At 65.9% G+C, this 15564-nt stretch overlaps 2 protein-coding genes across 6 annotated transcripts in view; one reads left to right on the top strand and one right to left on the bottom strand.

Moving 5' to 3' along the window:
- The window catches only part of LOC140258546 (mitochondrial import inner membrane translocase subunit TIM16-like), a 36834-nt gene that overhangs the window by 808 nt on the left and 20462 nt on the right, over nt 1–15564 (bottom strand). For 2 of the 4 annotated variants that reach the window (XM_072348912.1, XM_072348911.1), the window contains exons 10-28: nt 6065–6119; nt 5929–5986; nt 5703–5848; nt 4901–4996; nt 4102–4221; nt 3891–4026; nt 3624–3799; nt 3422–3530; nt 3238–3324; nt 3027–3169; nt 2717–2821; nt 2521–2606; nt 2285–2426; nt 2096–2185; nt 1909–2025; nt 1705–1840; nt 1545–1636; nt 1376–1462; nt 1103–1279 (exon numbers count right to left, since the gene is read on the bottom strand). In XM_072348912.1, coding sequence (XP_072205013.1) covers nt 1274–1279; nt 1376–1462; nt 1545–1636; nt 1705–1840; nt 1909–2025; nt 2096–2185; nt 2285–2426; nt 2521–2606; nt 2717–2821; nt 3027–3169; nt 3238–3324; nt 3422–3530; nt 3624–3799; nt 3891–4026; nt 4102–4221; nt 4901–4996; nt 5703–5848; nt 5929–5986; nt 6065–6119 — 1987 coding nt within the window. In that variant the 3' untranslated portion in view covers nt 1103–1273. Of the gene's footprint in view, nt 1–144; nt 285–524; nt 610–866; nt 1007–1102; nt 1280–1375; nt 1463–1544; nt 1637–1704; nt 1841–1908; nt 2026–2095; nt 2186–2284; nt 2427–2520; nt 2607–2716; nt 2822–3026; nt 3170–3237; nt 3325–3421; nt 3531–3623; nt 3800–3890; nt 4027–4101; nt 4222–4900; nt 4997–5702; nt 5849–5928; nt 5987–6064; nt 6120–15564 lie in introns of those variants that run through there. The other 2 variants (XM_072348914.1, XM_072348913.1) reach the window with 2 other exon arrangements.
- Nucleotides 7690–15007, top strand: VASN (vasorin). 2 transcript variants are annotated; one of them, XM_072348916.1, is made up of 2 exons: nt 7690–7746; nt 12397–15007. In XM_072348916.1, the coding sequence occupies exon 2, from the start codon at nt 12407–12409 to the stop codon at nt 14471–14473; it is 2067 nt and encodes a 688-aa protein (XP_072205017.1). In that variant the 5' UTR covers nt 7690–7746; nt 12397–12406; the 3' UTR covers nt 14474–15007. The 2 variants fall into 2 exon arrangements, with proteins under 2 accessions (XP_072205017.1, XP_072205016.1); XM_072348915.1 differs by lacking the exon at nt 7690–7746 and adding an exon at nt 11611–12031.

Genomic DNA, 15564 nt, shown 5'->3' with positions numbered 1-15564 from the left:
TTGCTGGGCAAGCTGTGCTGCAGTTGGAGCAGGGAGACCCCTCCCAGGATAAGCCACACTTCAAGGACAGCATCTACACACCCCCGGGACCCCACCACCCTGTGCCAGCCCTCCCCAGCCGCGTTGCTCTGAAGGAGCTTTTACCTTCTGAATCTCCTCTGGGTTGAGGCTGGAGACGTTGAGGATCTGCTGAGCTTCCTGGAGGCTGATGCCAATGATCCTGGAGGCGGCGGCAGACTGAGGCCTCTCTGAGCGTCCCCGTGCATCTGCTGCAGCTCGGCTCGCTGCCCGAGGACACCGTCAGCCCTCGGCCCACAGCCCTCAAGTCCCCACAGCCGGGGGCTCCCAGCCAGGTCTGGGCCACAACCCCCCCGCCGGCCGCCCCCCCCTGCACAGGGTCACCCAGCTCCGCTCCCTGCCGCAGTGCTGGGCAGGCGGCGGCAGCGTCTTTGGGGCGTCCCGTCCCTCCCGCAGCCCGTGTGGATACGGAGCAGGGGGCGCCCCGGGCCGGGCTCGGCTCCTACCTGCGAACTCCTGGCGCAGCGCTCTCACGAAGGCCCGTCCGACCACCTGGGCCCCCACCAGGATGATCTGCGCCAGGTACTTGGCCTGCGGGGACGGACAGCCGTCACGGCCGCAGCCCCCGCCCCGCCGACACCCCGCGGCCCGACAGGCCCCGCTTCCCCCCGGCGCGGCCCACGTCCGCCACCCGCAGGCCTCGAACCCCGCGTGGCTCCGACCCGCAGCTCCCCGATCCCTCACGCGGCCCCTCCGGCCCCGTCAGCCCGTCCCGGCGCCGCCATCCCCGCCCCGAGCTCCGCGTCCCCGTGGTGCCGGCAGAACCGAGCGCAGGCCCCGCCGCTCACCATCGTCCGTCCGCCGCTTCCGCTCCCCGCAAGGGCGCGGGGTCAGAGAGCGGAGGGCGCGGGGCGGAGCGCCGCCTTCCGCCGGGCAACGGCTCCCCCTGGCGGCCGCACTGAGCGGGGAGGTCTGGACCGCGGGCACCGCGCATGCGCACTAAGGAGGCGGGAGAGAGGCCGCCATTTCCCCCCCACCCCTCCGCCTCCGTTCCCTCGCACAAGGACAGGAGAGGCGGGTGGAGCTGCAAGGCTTTAATGGTGGAGCTGCAGCAGCTTTAATGGTGGAGCTGCAGCGGTTTTAATGGTGGAGCTGCAGCGGTTTTAATGGCGGGGCTGTTCCCTGGTGCGGGTCCGGTCTAAGATGACTCCCATCCAGCTGTGTTCCGTGCAGCACTGTGGGCTCCTCCTGCGGCCTAGTCCTGTGTAGGCCGGGCTCGGTGAGGCCCAGCGGCTCCTCCAGGTTCTCTCCCCGCGGCCCGGCCCTTGTCCCCCCTCACTCGTCCCCCCTCACTCACCCACTCGGCCTCATCCACTCCCTCGAACGAGTCCTGCGGCAGCGGGTCGTGGCGGTTCCCCAGCCGGGCCACCATGGCGCTGAGGAGCTGTGGGACAGGCCGGGCGGTGGATCAGGGCATCGCGGTGCTGCGGCTCCACCATCCCCACACTCACCTCCTCCTCACTCACCTCCTCCTTCTTCTGCTCGTCCGTTTTCTCCCCCAGATACGTGGCCGCAGGGACAAACTTTCGTGCCGGCGCCTCCTTCGGGGCCTGGCTCACTGCGAGGGCAGCGTGATGTGGGTCGGTCCCGCACCCACGAGACCCCGTTTCACCCCCGCGCACCCACCTGGCACCATGTCAGCCGGCCGCAGCTCAGCGTGGCTCTGCTGCCCGTCCGCTCCCCCCAGCCAGGCGCTGGCGCTCAGGGCCGGCTCCCACCACACGCGGGTCGGAGGGAAGACGTCTTCTTGGAAATACTCCTTCTGCGGGACGTGGCACGGTGAGCAGAACCCGCTGCCTTGTACCCACACAGCCCAGCACGGTGACTTACCTTGACGCGAGGCACACGGAAAGCCACCGGCTCCAGGCTGCTCTGCCCCAGCCGCAGCGCCCGGGCGAACTCCACGTCCCGCACGTCACACGCCGTCTTGCGCAGGAACACGAAGCCCTGGTGGAGCAAAGCTGTGAGCGGGGCTGGGAGCCGAGCGGGCAGCGCAGCCCGGCGGGAACCCCCTCACCTTGTGGGGGTCGCTGGAGGTGAAGCTGTTGCACTCGAGGAAATAGGGTGGCTCGGGGGTCACCTCATAAAGGAAGACTCTGGTGTCACCCTGGGACGGCGGGATGGGGGCCGGTGTGAGGGCACAAGGACTCCACACCACGGTGTCCTGTGCGGGGAGCCCCCTAGAAGCAGACAAGCTCCGTCTCACCTTGCCGGTGAGGAAGACAACGCTGGTGTCCTCATCATAGAAGGGCAGGAGTGTGGATGGGGCCACATCGAGGCCGAGAACGGAGATGGGCCCATCGGGCAGAGCCTGCGCGCGGTACAGAAGGATCCTCCTCTCGCTGCGGCTGTGGGGGTGAGCAGGTGGCAAGGCAGAGCCCACTGTGTCTGTGCCTCACCCCCTGGGGACCATGCCCAGCGATGGCGCGTGCCCACCCTCACCTGTCGAAGCCAGACACGAGGAGGAAGTCACCTCCGCACACCCAGACCACACGTGCCCCACGGCCTCCCTCGGGGCCTGGACCCTCCTGTATGGGGAGAAGGGGGGTCACTGGCAGCACACCCTGCCCAGCAGCTCCCCGTGGTGGGACCTGTCCCCTCCAGTTATCCCATCCCGCTCTCACCACTGTGGTCCCACCTGCTGGGGCTGGGGGCTGCACCGAGGCTCATAGAGCCGCAACCGGCCATCTTTGCTCGCCGTCGCCAGCTTCCTCCCATCGGGGCTCCAGGCCAGGCTGAAGATCTGGGAGATGGAGGATGCCTCTGTCACAGATCTGGGCTCCAGTGCCTGGCTGGCCTAGGGGACTTGGTGGCCAGCTATGCTGCCCCTTTGGTAGCCTGCAGTCACTGCCCCCCAGAAGCCAGCTCCAAGCTGCCATCCAGCTGTGCTGCAGTGTGGCAGCCTGCTACGTCTGAGTGCTGTGACCCCCACTAATCCCATCCCCTACCTGGTCCGTGTGTCCCTGCAGGCTCAGCACCTCCTGCCCAGCGCCCAGCTCCCAGATCCGCACTGTCATGTCATAGGAGGAGGAGACCAGGAGGTCGGCGGCCACGGGGTGGAAGCGGATGGAGTAGATCTTCTCTGTGTGCCCTGGTGAGAAGAGCAGAGTGTCAGCATTGGGACGGGGACACTGCCAGACCCCCCTGCAGGGCGCTCACCTCTCAGCACAGCCTCAGGCTCCTGCAGCGTGTCCTGCAGCCCGCCCTCAGGCACCCGCCACAGCCGGATCTTGGCATCCTCCCCCGCTGCAGCACCGACACAGGCAGAGAGAGACACAGGCAGGGGGTGAGCAGCAACGTGGGGCACGGCGACCCGTGGCAGGGTGCTGGTGCCAGTGCGTACCGACTGCAAGGCGCTGTGGGTCAAAGGGGTCCCAGGAGAGATCGGACACTGCTGCACCATTCTGGATGGTGGGCACAGCCACATCGGGGAGACGGCCCGGTTTGGAGAGCTGATGGAAAGCAAAGCATCACGTAGGCCGTGCGTCAGGTGCCCGTGTGCTGCTTGCAGTGGTAGCACCAAGAGCTGCTCGTGACTGCAGTACCTCAAGGACAGCGATCTGGCCACCAGCAGAGAGCAGCGGGAGGGCAACACGCCGGTGGTTGGCACAGAAGCCGTCGCTCTCGCCCGGCGTGGTGAGGCTCAGCCCCCGCAGGTTGGTTATGTGGGTGTCGCGGTGCAGCACCGTGCCCTGTGTGTGCCGGAAGCGGGAGCTGGGCCCTGCATGTGTGGGTGGGTGGGTGCTGCTGAGTGCTGCGGCTCCTGCAGCCATGTGGGCCGTTGTGCTGAGCCCACCCTGCTGCCCACTCACCCAAAATACTCTGCAGTGATTTCTGGCTGGGGCTGCTGACGAAGCCACTGGAGGGGCCGGTGCTGGTGGAGAGTGAGGGGCCGGCACTGCTTGGGGACGTCAGCGAGCCGGAGGGTGAAGAGTAGCCACTGCCTTCCTATAGGAGACAGTGGTGGGCAGGAGCTGCTCCCCCAGCCCTGCCACCCCCAGCCCCCCTTACCCCTGTGCTCACACTGCGGTCAGTATCCGTGGGGCCGTCATCGGGCAGCTGGGTGCTGGATGCGGCGGCGATGAGCGGGGATCGGAAGGTCTGTGTGGGTCTCCGTGCTGGGTGCAGGCTCACCCTCCCCACCTGCCAGGCAGCAGCGCAGTGACAAGCAGGCACTGGCAGAGGAGAGCCTGCCACGGCATCCCAGCTGCTGGCTGTGTCAGGGAGCCAGCTGGATCACCCCCAATAAACCTCCTTTTTCTCCCCCTGGTTTTGTAATCATCCCCACCGAAACCTGCTGCTTGTGGTGTCTGGCTTATGGGGGTGCTCCTGATTTGCAGGAGGCCCCTCTCTGGCTCACAGCTTTGGAATGGTTAAGTGGTTCCAATACACATTTATAGCGTCTCAGAATGTCTACATTTTTAAGGAAGGTGGAGGGAAGTGCCTTTTCTTGATTAGATTTTTACTCCTCGCTGCACCTAGATGGAAATTACTGACTGCAGAAGAGCATTTTTGAACACTTTCTTCCTGGAAAACCATTTTAAACTGGGTGGGAGCAGATGAGATCTCCTGAAGCTGTGTTTGCTTTCCAAGCCAGCTGCTGCAGCCAAGGCACAGGGCTGTGCGTCTCGTCCTCAAACACTTTTCCCACTGCACAGTCAGGAGGGCACACAGCTCTGCCACCACTAAACCTCCTCGGCTTCTGGCAAAACGTGCAACTTGTGTACAGCTCCACTCCCCTTCCGTGCGTGTCCTGGCCCCGTCCCAAGGCATTGCAGTGGCTGTGCCAGCGCTGTGCCCAGCCCCAGGTACTGCCACCCACCTGCTGGTTGTCCCCAGCCCACCAGGCCTTGGCATCTGTGGCCGGCAGCATCCCAGCGCAGTCAGGGAACAGATCCTCGTGGAACTCCTGGTTGGACTGCAGGAGAGGGAACGGCAAGATCAGTGTCCTGAACCACTGTGCCAGCCTGCACTAGGTGGGACGTGACCTGGTGCTCTGCCTGCAGTCCCTTGCTGTCACTGAGCACTGGTGGTCTCATGCAGGAGACCAATGGGTGCCCTGGTGGTGCGGAGCCTCAGACCCAGCAGAGCTGTGTGCTGGAGCCTGTCGGTGTCAGATGCTGCCTGGCTTTGGGCTGTGCTGGGCACCCTGAAGGCATCCAGTTTCTGAAATGCAGCTCCCAGCTGCTGGCTGCAGCTCCTGGCATTGCAGCTTTGAGCACCCAGGCTCTGCCACCCAACACCAGCACCCAGATTTCACCCCCAGCCCCAAGAATTCAGCACATAGTGCCCAGGTTTCATCCCCCACGGGTTTCCCTCATCTTATCCTTGAAACCTGATTATCCCCTTACTCCCCACCACACCTGGCTGCTCTCCATTCCCCAGCAAGCAGATGTTGAAGTGGCACCAATGGGATGGCACCAGGCACCCCACCATTGTGCCACCCACAGGCTGGGGCCAAGGGGTTGAGCTGGGGGCTCCCAGGGCGAATGGTGGCTGTCTCCATTTCCCCATGGTCTGAGCCCTGCCTGTGGCAGCATCCATGGGGCAGAGCCCTGATCCACCCCAGCCTGTGGACCGAGCTTGGAGCTGAGGCTCTGTCTGAAGGCCCCACGTGAACTCACCTTGCGGGGCACGATGTAGCTGACAGGGACAAGGAAGGTGTCGGTGAGCTGCAGGACGCGGAGCACCTCGCAGGCCATGACATCCAGGGCCAGGCGGGGGACGGCAGCCAGGCCCCGTGTGTGTCCCTCCATCAGGCACTGAGTGACTGTGGACAGACAGGACAGCCTTGGGCTGGGGGCAGGAATAGGGGCCGAAACATCCCAGCGTAGGATGTGTCCTGTTTACCTTGAGTGAGTGCAGGCTGAGCTGCTGCTGCCTCCAAGCAGTACAGGAGGTTTTCTCCCTGGCAGAGACATGGAGGAGCTCAGTGTAAGCAGGGTGCAGGATGACCCCGCTGTGTCCCACCTCCCCAGCTCCTCACCTTCCCTGCCAGCACCAGCAGCCCCGTGTCAGCGTCGTACAGCGGGATCACGGCCCTACAAAGAAAGGAAGGAGCTGAGCACTGCGGGATGGGGCTCAGCAGTCTGCACCCCGATAAAGACAGGGCTGGATCCTGCCCGCTCGACCCGTCCCCCCACGGGCACCCCGAGTCCTGTCTCATTTTCCTGGTGGTGCCAGCAAAGTGCTGGGCAGAGTCCAACCGTGCCCATGGCAGCGGGGAGTGCTGGGTGCCCTTGGTCTGGCACATGGGAATGGTCCTTGGCATCTCCCCCATTTACAGCTTCCCACGCTACAGCCCTGCCACGCTCAGCCCCACTGTGACAGCTTTATGGCAGCAAGACCTTGGCAGCCACCCACAGTTCCTGAAGTGTGCCAGTGCGGTTGTGGGGCACACAGGTGCCACCACAGGGAACCCGGGGTCCACCTGGCCCTGCTGGAACAGCTCGGCCAGGCTGGGGTGGGCGCAGCCTGCACAGCTCACACCTCACTGCACACACACACACCGCCCCACCAGTCCTGCAGTCAGAGCTGCCAGCCGGGCTGGCTGCAGTGCGCCTCGTCCCTGTCCTCGTCCCTGTCCCACCCTGCGCCCGGGGGATGCTCGGTGGACGTGGAGCACCGAAGCCCTTCTCTTCCTTCCCCGTGATGTGGGTGTGGAGGAGAAAACTCCAGAGGCAACTTTCAGGAGAACAAAGGGACAATATATTACTTTCGGGTTGACATTTTTGTGGTCGTGCCGGCTGGGGGAGGGGAGCACGTGAGGTGCCGGGATTTTACACGGATCGACTTTGAGGAAACACGGCCAAACAAAGACCGGCCCCGCAGCCCGGCACCGCGGCGGGGCTCCACGGCACGGGGCAGCCGGCTGACATCAGGGGCAGCCCCGGCCGGTACGGCGCAACCCCAGCCCGCGTCTGTTGGCACAACGTGGACAAACAAGGCCGGGTGGCTGCGGCCAGCACGGGGATCGCCGCCGTCAGCCCCGCACTGCCGCCACCACCGGGGGCAAAGGCCCGCACGAGGGCAGCTCCGCTGCCGGGACAGCTCGGGGTGGTGAATGTTACCCTGCAGCGCTGCTGTCACATCGGCTTCGCCACGGCCCTCCAAGGACGCCCACAGCCGCCGTCCTGCTGCACGGTGGCAGCGTGCCCCAAAGCAAACTGATCCCTGTCCGGGGCAGGTAGCGGGGCGATGGGGGTGCCGGGGACACCGGGACACACGGGGCTGGATTCCAGCTGCCCTGGGGCAATTGGGACCCACACCTGGGACACGGGTCAGCCAGGGCATGGGAGTTGCTGGGATGCCCAGCCCTGGTGCTACGTGGCTGCCAGGGCCTGGAGGCGCTTGGGGCGCACGGAGCTGGGGGAGATGCCCGTAACCACCGCCGTACCCACAGCCGGGGGTGCCGGGGGGGTCCCGGGGTCCCCCCACACCGGGCCCCAGGTGATCAGGGGGCGGAGCCTACGCGGCAGCCCCGCCCCGCCCCTCGCCCCCCTGTCCTCACAGCCAATAGGAATGCGGCGGGAGAGCAGGCCACGCCCCCCAGCCCCAGGCCACGCCCCTCTCCCTAAAAGCCGCCCCCCCCGGCCCGGCGCCGCCAGAGAGGGGAGCGTCCGCCCGCCGCCATGGAGTGACCGCCCGGCCCGGCCCCGCCCGGCCCCGGTGAGTGCCGCGACCCCGGGCCGGGAGGGAGCGGCAGTCCGCGCTCGGCTGGCCCTGCTGGGTCACGCGGTGACCCCGTCTTGGCTGGGGATGGAGCCCCGGCGGCGTACGGGGACGAGGGCGCCGGTGTCCGGTCCCCAGCACGGTGGCCTCGAGTGTCCCGTCCCACGGGCAGCCCCTGGTGCGTGTCCGGCCGGCGCCTCGTCACGGGGAGGGGTGAGATGTGGCCGGGGGGACTCGCGCTGTCCCCAGGTGACAGTGACCCGTCCTCAGCAGCCAGGCTCCAGCATCTGAGTGGGACCCGGCGCGGTCCGTCCACTCGCACCCATCCCAACGCGGCAGCAGGGCTCGCTGCTCGGGGCACAGCAGGCAGGGAGCTGCTGCCACCAGAGTCCGACGGGGAAGCGTGTCGGCAGCGCACCGAGCAGCCTGGCCGCGGGGATGCCCCGCCGGCTTCGTGCTGCGCATGCAGGGTGACACCGGAGCGTCCCTCACTCCCAACTCGCGCTGCCCGTCGAGCCGCCGGCGGCACCCGGGGAACCCAGAGGGGACGCTGCGGTGACGGCACGGAGCAGAAGCGCGTCCCCGTCCCCGAGCGGGCACGTCCCGTCCCGGCGGCCCGGTCTGACCGAGGCGCTGCCCACACGGCGCTGTGCCGCCGTGACGAATGACACTAATGACTGTTTTTCCTCGCACCACGCCAAGCCCGGGTGGCCCGGCCGGGTCGCCCTGACGCAACGCCGCCTGCCCGGCTGGCTCCGCCACCCGGCGGGAGGAAACGCTCGGGGACAGCGCGGCCACAGTCAGGCCGCAGGAATCCACGCGTGGCAGCGGGGCGGCACCGCCGGCTCCGGACGAAGCGGCTCTGCTGGTTTTTCCCCTTCCCGGCACCTGAGAGCGTGGCCGGGTCAGCGGGGCAGCAGCGGGGCCGAGGGGCTGCCGGGGGGGGGAGGCGATAAGCGCGGCCCGCATTCCTCCCGGCTGCTGCGGAAACTTTAATTAAATAGGGAGGGAGCGCGGGAGGAGCCGGGAGCGGCGGCTGGAAGGGAAAAGGGGGATTAAGGGCTGATCGTGCGGCTCCGCTGGGCGCGGGGAGGGGGCACGTGCTGACACGGGTGTGTTCGGGGGCGGCACGAAGGGCCCCGCCAGCACCGGGCCCGCAGCCGGGAACGGCCCCGCATTCCTGTGCGCGGGGCCCAGAGCGGCGGTGGGGACGGAGCCGTGCGTGTGCCGGTGCCCACCGGGCTGGCTGCGGGCCGGCAACAACGGCGGCTTTGTTCTGTGCGTGGAGCCGAGCGGACGAGGGGCCTCATTCACCGGGTGTGGGGACGGGAGGGGATGTCCTGGCTGTGCCGGTACCCCCGGCTCAGGAATCCGCTGTGACATGGGTGGGACTGTGGGACTGTACAGTCCCCTCCAGCCCTTTGGGCCCAGTGCTGGGGGTCAGAGCACCCTGGGCTCACCAGCCTCTGAGCCAGCTGGGCACAGACCCAGGTGGGCACAGACCCAGGTGAGCACACAGCCCTGTGGGCGCTGGACGTACCAGGGATGGGGATGCTCACCCAGTGGCACGGCCACCATTAGCTCCTTGTGGTGTGGAGCCCCATCTGCCCCCTCCTGCCCAGGCATTGCCCTGCAGCACGGGGCTGGGGTCACACCGCCACCCACCCAGTGCTGTGCCTGGCTGGCATCGGGCTCTCCCTTGGGCACAGAACGGGGTGCTGCGTCCCCGTGTGCACCAAGCGACACCCAGCTGCTCATCCCAGGGAAGGGGAGCAGCGCTCGCACTCCTTCAGGCTGGCAGGGAGAGGCTGTGCAAGAGGGGGAGGCTGAGCCCGGATCCTCCTGCAGCCGGAAAATATGAATAACTCGGCAAGTATCTGCGGTGCAGGCCGGGGGAGCACAGCCAAGGAGCGGCGGGCCGCTGCCAGGGCAAGATGGCCAAGCACCTTTGGGAGCTGCTTCTCCCCGCTGCGGCCGTGCTGCTCCTGCCGAGCTGCCAGGCTCCAAGCTGGGCTCACCTCCCGGCCCCACGTGCCCATGGAGAGGCTGGGCAGCGTGCTGGTGTGTGCCAGAGGAGCGTGCGGTGCTGGCGGAGCGCTGGCAGAGGTGTGGAGCCACAGGTGGAGCGTGTGGTGCCCGACCGGCAAGGCGGGATGCTCGGCCGCGGTCACGACCCAGCCCAACCTGCTCGGGGCCGGTGAGCGGAGCCTGGCAGCTGGGGAGGAAATGCCAGCATAATTAAAGGGCTGAGAGGCTCACAGTCAGCAGCTGGTTGCAGCACGGACACGTCAGCGAAACCTGACCCTGGCATTGCAAAACCAGGTCCCAACCCGGGTCTGTGCCCCACTGTCACCACGCTGCCCACCCCAGCAGGCACAGCCCCACACCGTGATGCCCTCGAGGATCTTTGGCCATCCCAGCGTGCCTGCTGTCCCTGCTCAGCTGCCCCACGATCCAGCTGAGGGTTGGTGCTGTCACCTCCATCCTTCAGCTCAGTGCTTCATGCCCACAGTGTCCCCCAACCACTCTGCGAGGCTGCATGATGCTCTTTTGGCACAGCCCGATGGCTGTGACTGTGGCACGCTGGGTACTCTGCCCCGGGGTCACCCACGCACGGGGTGTGGGCAGGGGGCTCGGTGACCGTGACCACATGGCCACAGGGCGGCTCCTCCCAGCGCTGGTGTCCCTGGGCCAAGTGACTCAGGCGGCTGTGGTGACCCTGCCCAGCGGCGCGGGCGCACCCCACCCTTGGGCGCACCCCAGGCCCACAGCCTCCTCCTTAACCCTGTCCTGCTGCAGGCGAGTGCGCTCATCTGGGGGACTCGGGGCGCAGTGTTGCCCCATGGCACAGCCAGGGCTCAGCACAGCCCAGCTGAGGCTCCCCATGGCAGAGGGGCAGCTGGGGCAGCCAGAAGCACATGCTGCTGTGCTACCCAGTAGCCCCCCGTGCACAGCGGGGCCCCACTGAGTTGCAGGGTTTTATTTGCCTGCAGCTATTAACGATTTTCAGCAGCCCAGCAGGAGGGGAGGAGGTGACGGGCACGCTGGGAAGGGGCTGCCAGGGCCACGCACCCCACAGAGCCCCCTCTGTCACCCCATGTGCCCCACCATGGGGTGACAAAGGAGGCAGAGCCCTGGCCCTCCTGCAGCCCTGCGTCTCGCCCCTTGCCTGCACTAATTAGGGCTGTCATTAAAAGGGCTGAAAGACAGAGCTGAGAGACAAGCTGTGTCCTGAGCAAGGACATCAGCCAGGATGTCTGTCCCTGGGACGTGGGCAAAGGGGGGTTGGAGCAGGGCTGGAACAAGCCCTGCTTGTTCACACCAGGATGCTCACACCAGGAGCATCCTCTCCTTGGTGTTCTCTGTCCCCAGTCAGTCAGTGCCAGAGGGATGGGGATTGCAGCCCAGGGGCTCTGACCCATCGAGGCCGGTGCTGTGTCAGAGTCTTGGGATGCAAATAGACGAAGCTTTTTGGGAGTAAAGTTGCCACGTGCAGCCAGGGATTTGGGAAATGAGCACTGCAGGTCTGCCAAGGGCTGAGCCCACTGCAGGGTCACAGTTTGGCCCAGGACCTTTGGAGTAGGTCAGGGCTGGGCAGGAGCTCCCCATGGCCCATCAGTCCCCAAGCTGTCAGACCCCACTGCTTCCTTGCAGCCGTGTCCCTGAGCCCCAAGACACCCTGCTGGGGCAGGGGCAATGGCTCCTTTGTCCTTATACCAGCAGCACTTCATTGGCTCAGGTCACCTTACAGAGGTGCCACCTCCAGGTGCCGCTGCCCTCGAGTGCCACTGCCACCCCCAGCTCCTGTGCTTCCTGGGGGTGGGGGAAACCTCCAGCTCTGGTTGCTGGAAACAGCATCACCATCTGAGTACCTCAAAGTACAGACAAACTCCCTGAAATGCTGCGCTGGGTTTCAGCCTGGTGCTGGGCCCACACACCCACCCCACAGGGACCACTTCACAGCTCTTATGGGGTGAAGCAATGGCAGGGGCAGTATGTTACAGTGTGGGGTCCCGGGGGGCTCAGGCAGGCGGCTGCTGCACGGACGGCACAAGGAAAGGGTTAAGTCCTGCTCGGCGTGCGGGAAGCAGGGCTGGCTCCCACCCCCTTCGCTGGCGGAGGCCGAGCCGGGTGCGTCTGCTGGGATGGAGGCGGCGCGTCCCACATGTTTGGTTTGCACCCTGCCGAGAGCAGCCGGGAAAGGAGGGGCCCTTTCCCTGCCACCCGCCGTGGGGGTTGCGTTACCCCACGAGCCAGGACACCGCGCATGGAGGAGCTGGGGGTGCGTGGCCCTAAATAAGGGGGGTGTGGGGAGGGGGACAGCGGAGCGCTTAGCAGCCCGCGCACTGCTTCGTGCTCAGGGCAGAGCAGCAGCAGCAGAGGCCTTCAGGCTCTGCCATGGTCCCTCTGGGGCTGAGGCATCCCAGGCAGGGAAGGAGGGGAGGTGGGCAGCCGGTGGTGGCAGGGCTGAGCACAGCTGTCCCTGCCCCACCAGAAGCCAGGTCAGGGGCTCCCACACCAGCCTAGCCTGGGAGCAGTTTGGAGCCAGCCCAGTACTGAGTGCTGCCCCAAATGCTGTGTGCTTGGTGTGTGAAGCCATGCGTGCCTGGGTGACACTATCCTCATGCAAACCTCTCTCTCCCACAGAGCTGACACCATGAACCAGCTGGTCCCTTGCACGCTGCTGCTGCTGCTGCTGTTGCTCCCTGGGCAGCTGGCACAGGCATGTCCCACGGGCTGCCAGTGCCAGGACCCCACGACCATCCTGTGTGCGGCCAGGCGGGGCCACACTGTGCCGCGAGGGCTGCCTCCCAGCACCCTCTCCCTCTATGTCTTTGAGAATGGTATCACGATGCTCAGCGAGGACAGCTTTGCAGGTCTGCCTGCCCTGCAGCTCTTGGACCTCTCACAAAACAAGATCACTAGCATCCAGAAAAACATCTTCCAGCCCCTAACGGAGCTCGTCAACTTGGACCTGTCCTCCAACCAGCTGCAGGAGATCACCAACGAGACCTTCCACGGGCTGCGGCTGCTGGAGCGGCTCTACCTGCAGAAGAACAGGATCCAGCACATCCACGCCACCGCGTTTGACACGTTGGAGAATCTCCTGGAGCTGAAGCTGCAGAACAACCAGCTCCGGGCCGTGCCCCCGCTTGACCTGCCCAACCTCCTCCTGCTGGACATCAGCTGGAACAAGATCCCCACCATCGCGCCTGGCGCCCTCCATGCCATCAACATCGAGTCCCTGAAGATCGCAGGGCTGGGCCTGACAACCTTGGACGAGGAGCTCTTCCAGCCCCAGAACAACCTGCACGAGCTGGACGTCTCTGACAACCTGCTGGAGCGCGTGCCGGTGGTGCTGCGGCGCCTGGGCAGCCTCACCAAGCTCAGCCTGGCCGGCAATGCGCACATCTCCCAGCTGCCACCTGAGGACTTCCGTGGCCTTCACAACCTGCAGGAGCTGGACATCAGCAACCTCAACATCAACACCATCCCTCGGGACTTCTCCAGGTTCTTCCCGAGGCTCCGTGCCATGACAGCCGCCGGTAACCCCTTCAACTGCATCTGCCAGATGAGCTGGCTCGTGCAGTGGGTGAACGCCAGCGGTGTGCTGCTCCGGCGGCCCGAGGAGACGCGCTGCCACTTCCCCCCCAAAAACTCAGGGAAGCTCCTCCATCACCTGCAATATGCCGACTTCGGCTGCCCCACCACCACCACCACCACTGCTGCCACCACCTCCCCTCCACGCACCACTGCGCCGCGACCTCCCGTGCCCATTCCCACCAGCAGCCGCCCAGCACCGGAGCCCAGCACCACCACCACCACCCCGCAGCCCCGCGCCGTCCCCTTTAGCTCCACACCGGTGCCTTTCAGCCTCACTCCAACTGCCAGCAGCCCCCCGCCGCAGCGGTGCCCCCCACGCACGTGTTTGAATGGTGGCACCTGCCAGCTGGGTGCCCACGGTCACCTGTGGTGCCTGTGCCCACCGGGCTTTGCTGGGGCATTCTGTGAGGAGGAAGAGGATGAGGAAGAAGAGGAGGAGGAGGAGGCGGCGAGGGGCACAACGCTGTCCCCAGCCACGCCAGCAGCACCTCCGAGCCGGAAGATCAGCATCACACAGGTGAGCAGCACCTCGCTGCGGGTGGACCTGCAGAACTACGTCCAGTCCAAAGCCCAGCTGAAGGGCATCCGGCTGAGCTACCGCAACCTCTCCGGGCCAGAGAAGCGCCCCGTGATGCTCCGCTTGCCGGCTTCTCTCCCTGAGTACACAGTGCGGGCGCTGAAACCCAACTGCACCTACCGCGTGTGCGTGGGGCCGCTGGGGGAAAAGGGCTCCAGGGAGGAGTTCTGCGTGGAGGCGCACACCTTGCCGGCGAGCCACCAGCAGCACTCGCCTGTCACCCAGAGCAAGGACAACAACCTGGCCCTGATGATCGTCCCCGCGCTGGCTGCCGTGCTGCTGCTGGTGGTGGTGGTGACAGCAGTCACCTACTACCGCCGGCACCGCCGGGCCAAGGAGCACGCGGGAGGTGGGGTGCAGGCCGGCCCGCTGGAGCTGGAGGGTGTGAAGGCGTGCCTAGAGAACGGCGAGAGGGGTGGGCATGGCTGCCGGGGGCCTGAAAACACAGTGCTGGCGGGTGGCCCTGAGTGCGAGGTGCCACTGATGCAGGCGCACTACCCCAGCAACAACAACAGCGCGGCACTGAAGCCCTCCTACTTCTGAGCCCAGAGCGCTGTGGCACCTCCAGGCCAAGGAACGGCAGGCAGTTAACTGAGCTGAGGCACAGCCCAAACCCGTAACGTGCAATTCTGAGGGGCTTACACACGTGGGGAGCAGTCACTGACTGCACCGCTCGGCCCCAGCGCCTTGATTCCCGTGACTCGACGCAGAACGTGGGCAGCAAGGGGTTTGGTTTTTGATTCGGGTTTGGGTCGGCCTTCTTGTTTTAGCAAGCGCTAGGAAGGAAGACAGAAGGAGGACGGCAGTGACTCGGCTGAGGGGCAGCGATGTGCTGGCAACAGGGCCCCCTCAGTGGAACGTGGCTGCAGTCCCCACTCCCTGGAGCTGATGTGAGCGGTGCGGCCCGGCTGAGGAGCTGTGCCCCTCGGCACCGCCGGGCTGAAGGACGCACCGCATGGGGAACCAGAGCTTTACGAACTCAGAGAGAATATTTATACGTGGTTATTTCCCATTTCTTCTGGGAAAACTTTTTCTAGTACAGGTTTTGTAAGGCAGACCAGAAGGATGTCATTTTGTAAAAAAAATAATAAAAGAGTAACAACAACAAGGAATCCTGCCCAGGTTTGGCGAGGTGGGAGCTGCAGCACCCCACAAAGGCTGTGCAGCACGGCTTGCCCCAGGGCCATGCCCGTGTCCCTGTGTCCCCACGTCCCCTCCTTGCTGTTAGCAGATGACTCAGAGCACAGAGGGTGGTTTCCCCCATTCCGGCGAGGAGGTTTCAGCCCCACGAAGCCACCCCCCACCGCGAGTGCTGAGGAGGTGTCACCAAAACAGAGGCGGCGAGCTCTGAGCGCGCCCTGGCCCTGCACATCATCCCGCCTGACTTCATCGCGTGCGCTGCCAGATGGCGGCGGGGCGGCGGACACACAGCCCAGCCCAACCTGATAACCTCCTGACGTCAGCCCCCTCCTCCTCTCCATGGGGCCGAGGGGCTGTGGGGGACTCTGCTGGCACCAAGCCTCCAGCCCTGATGTGCCTGGGGTGAGCATGGTGAAGCGCAGCCTGCAGCATGGCCACAGCCCCCAGTCCAGGGGCTGCCACCATGGCCAGGGCTGGGGTAGCCACACTGGGCC

The sequence above is a fragment of the Excalfactoria chinensis genome, chromosome 14, assembly GCF_039878825.1.
Source record: "Excalfactoria chinensis isolate bCotChi1 chromosome 14, bCotChi1.hap2, whole genome shotgun sequence".
NCBI lineage: Eukaryota > Metazoa > Chordata > Aves > Galliformes > Phasianidae > Excalfactoria > Excalfactoria chinensis.
This window is presented reverse-complemented; position numbering and strand designations above follow the sequence as displayed.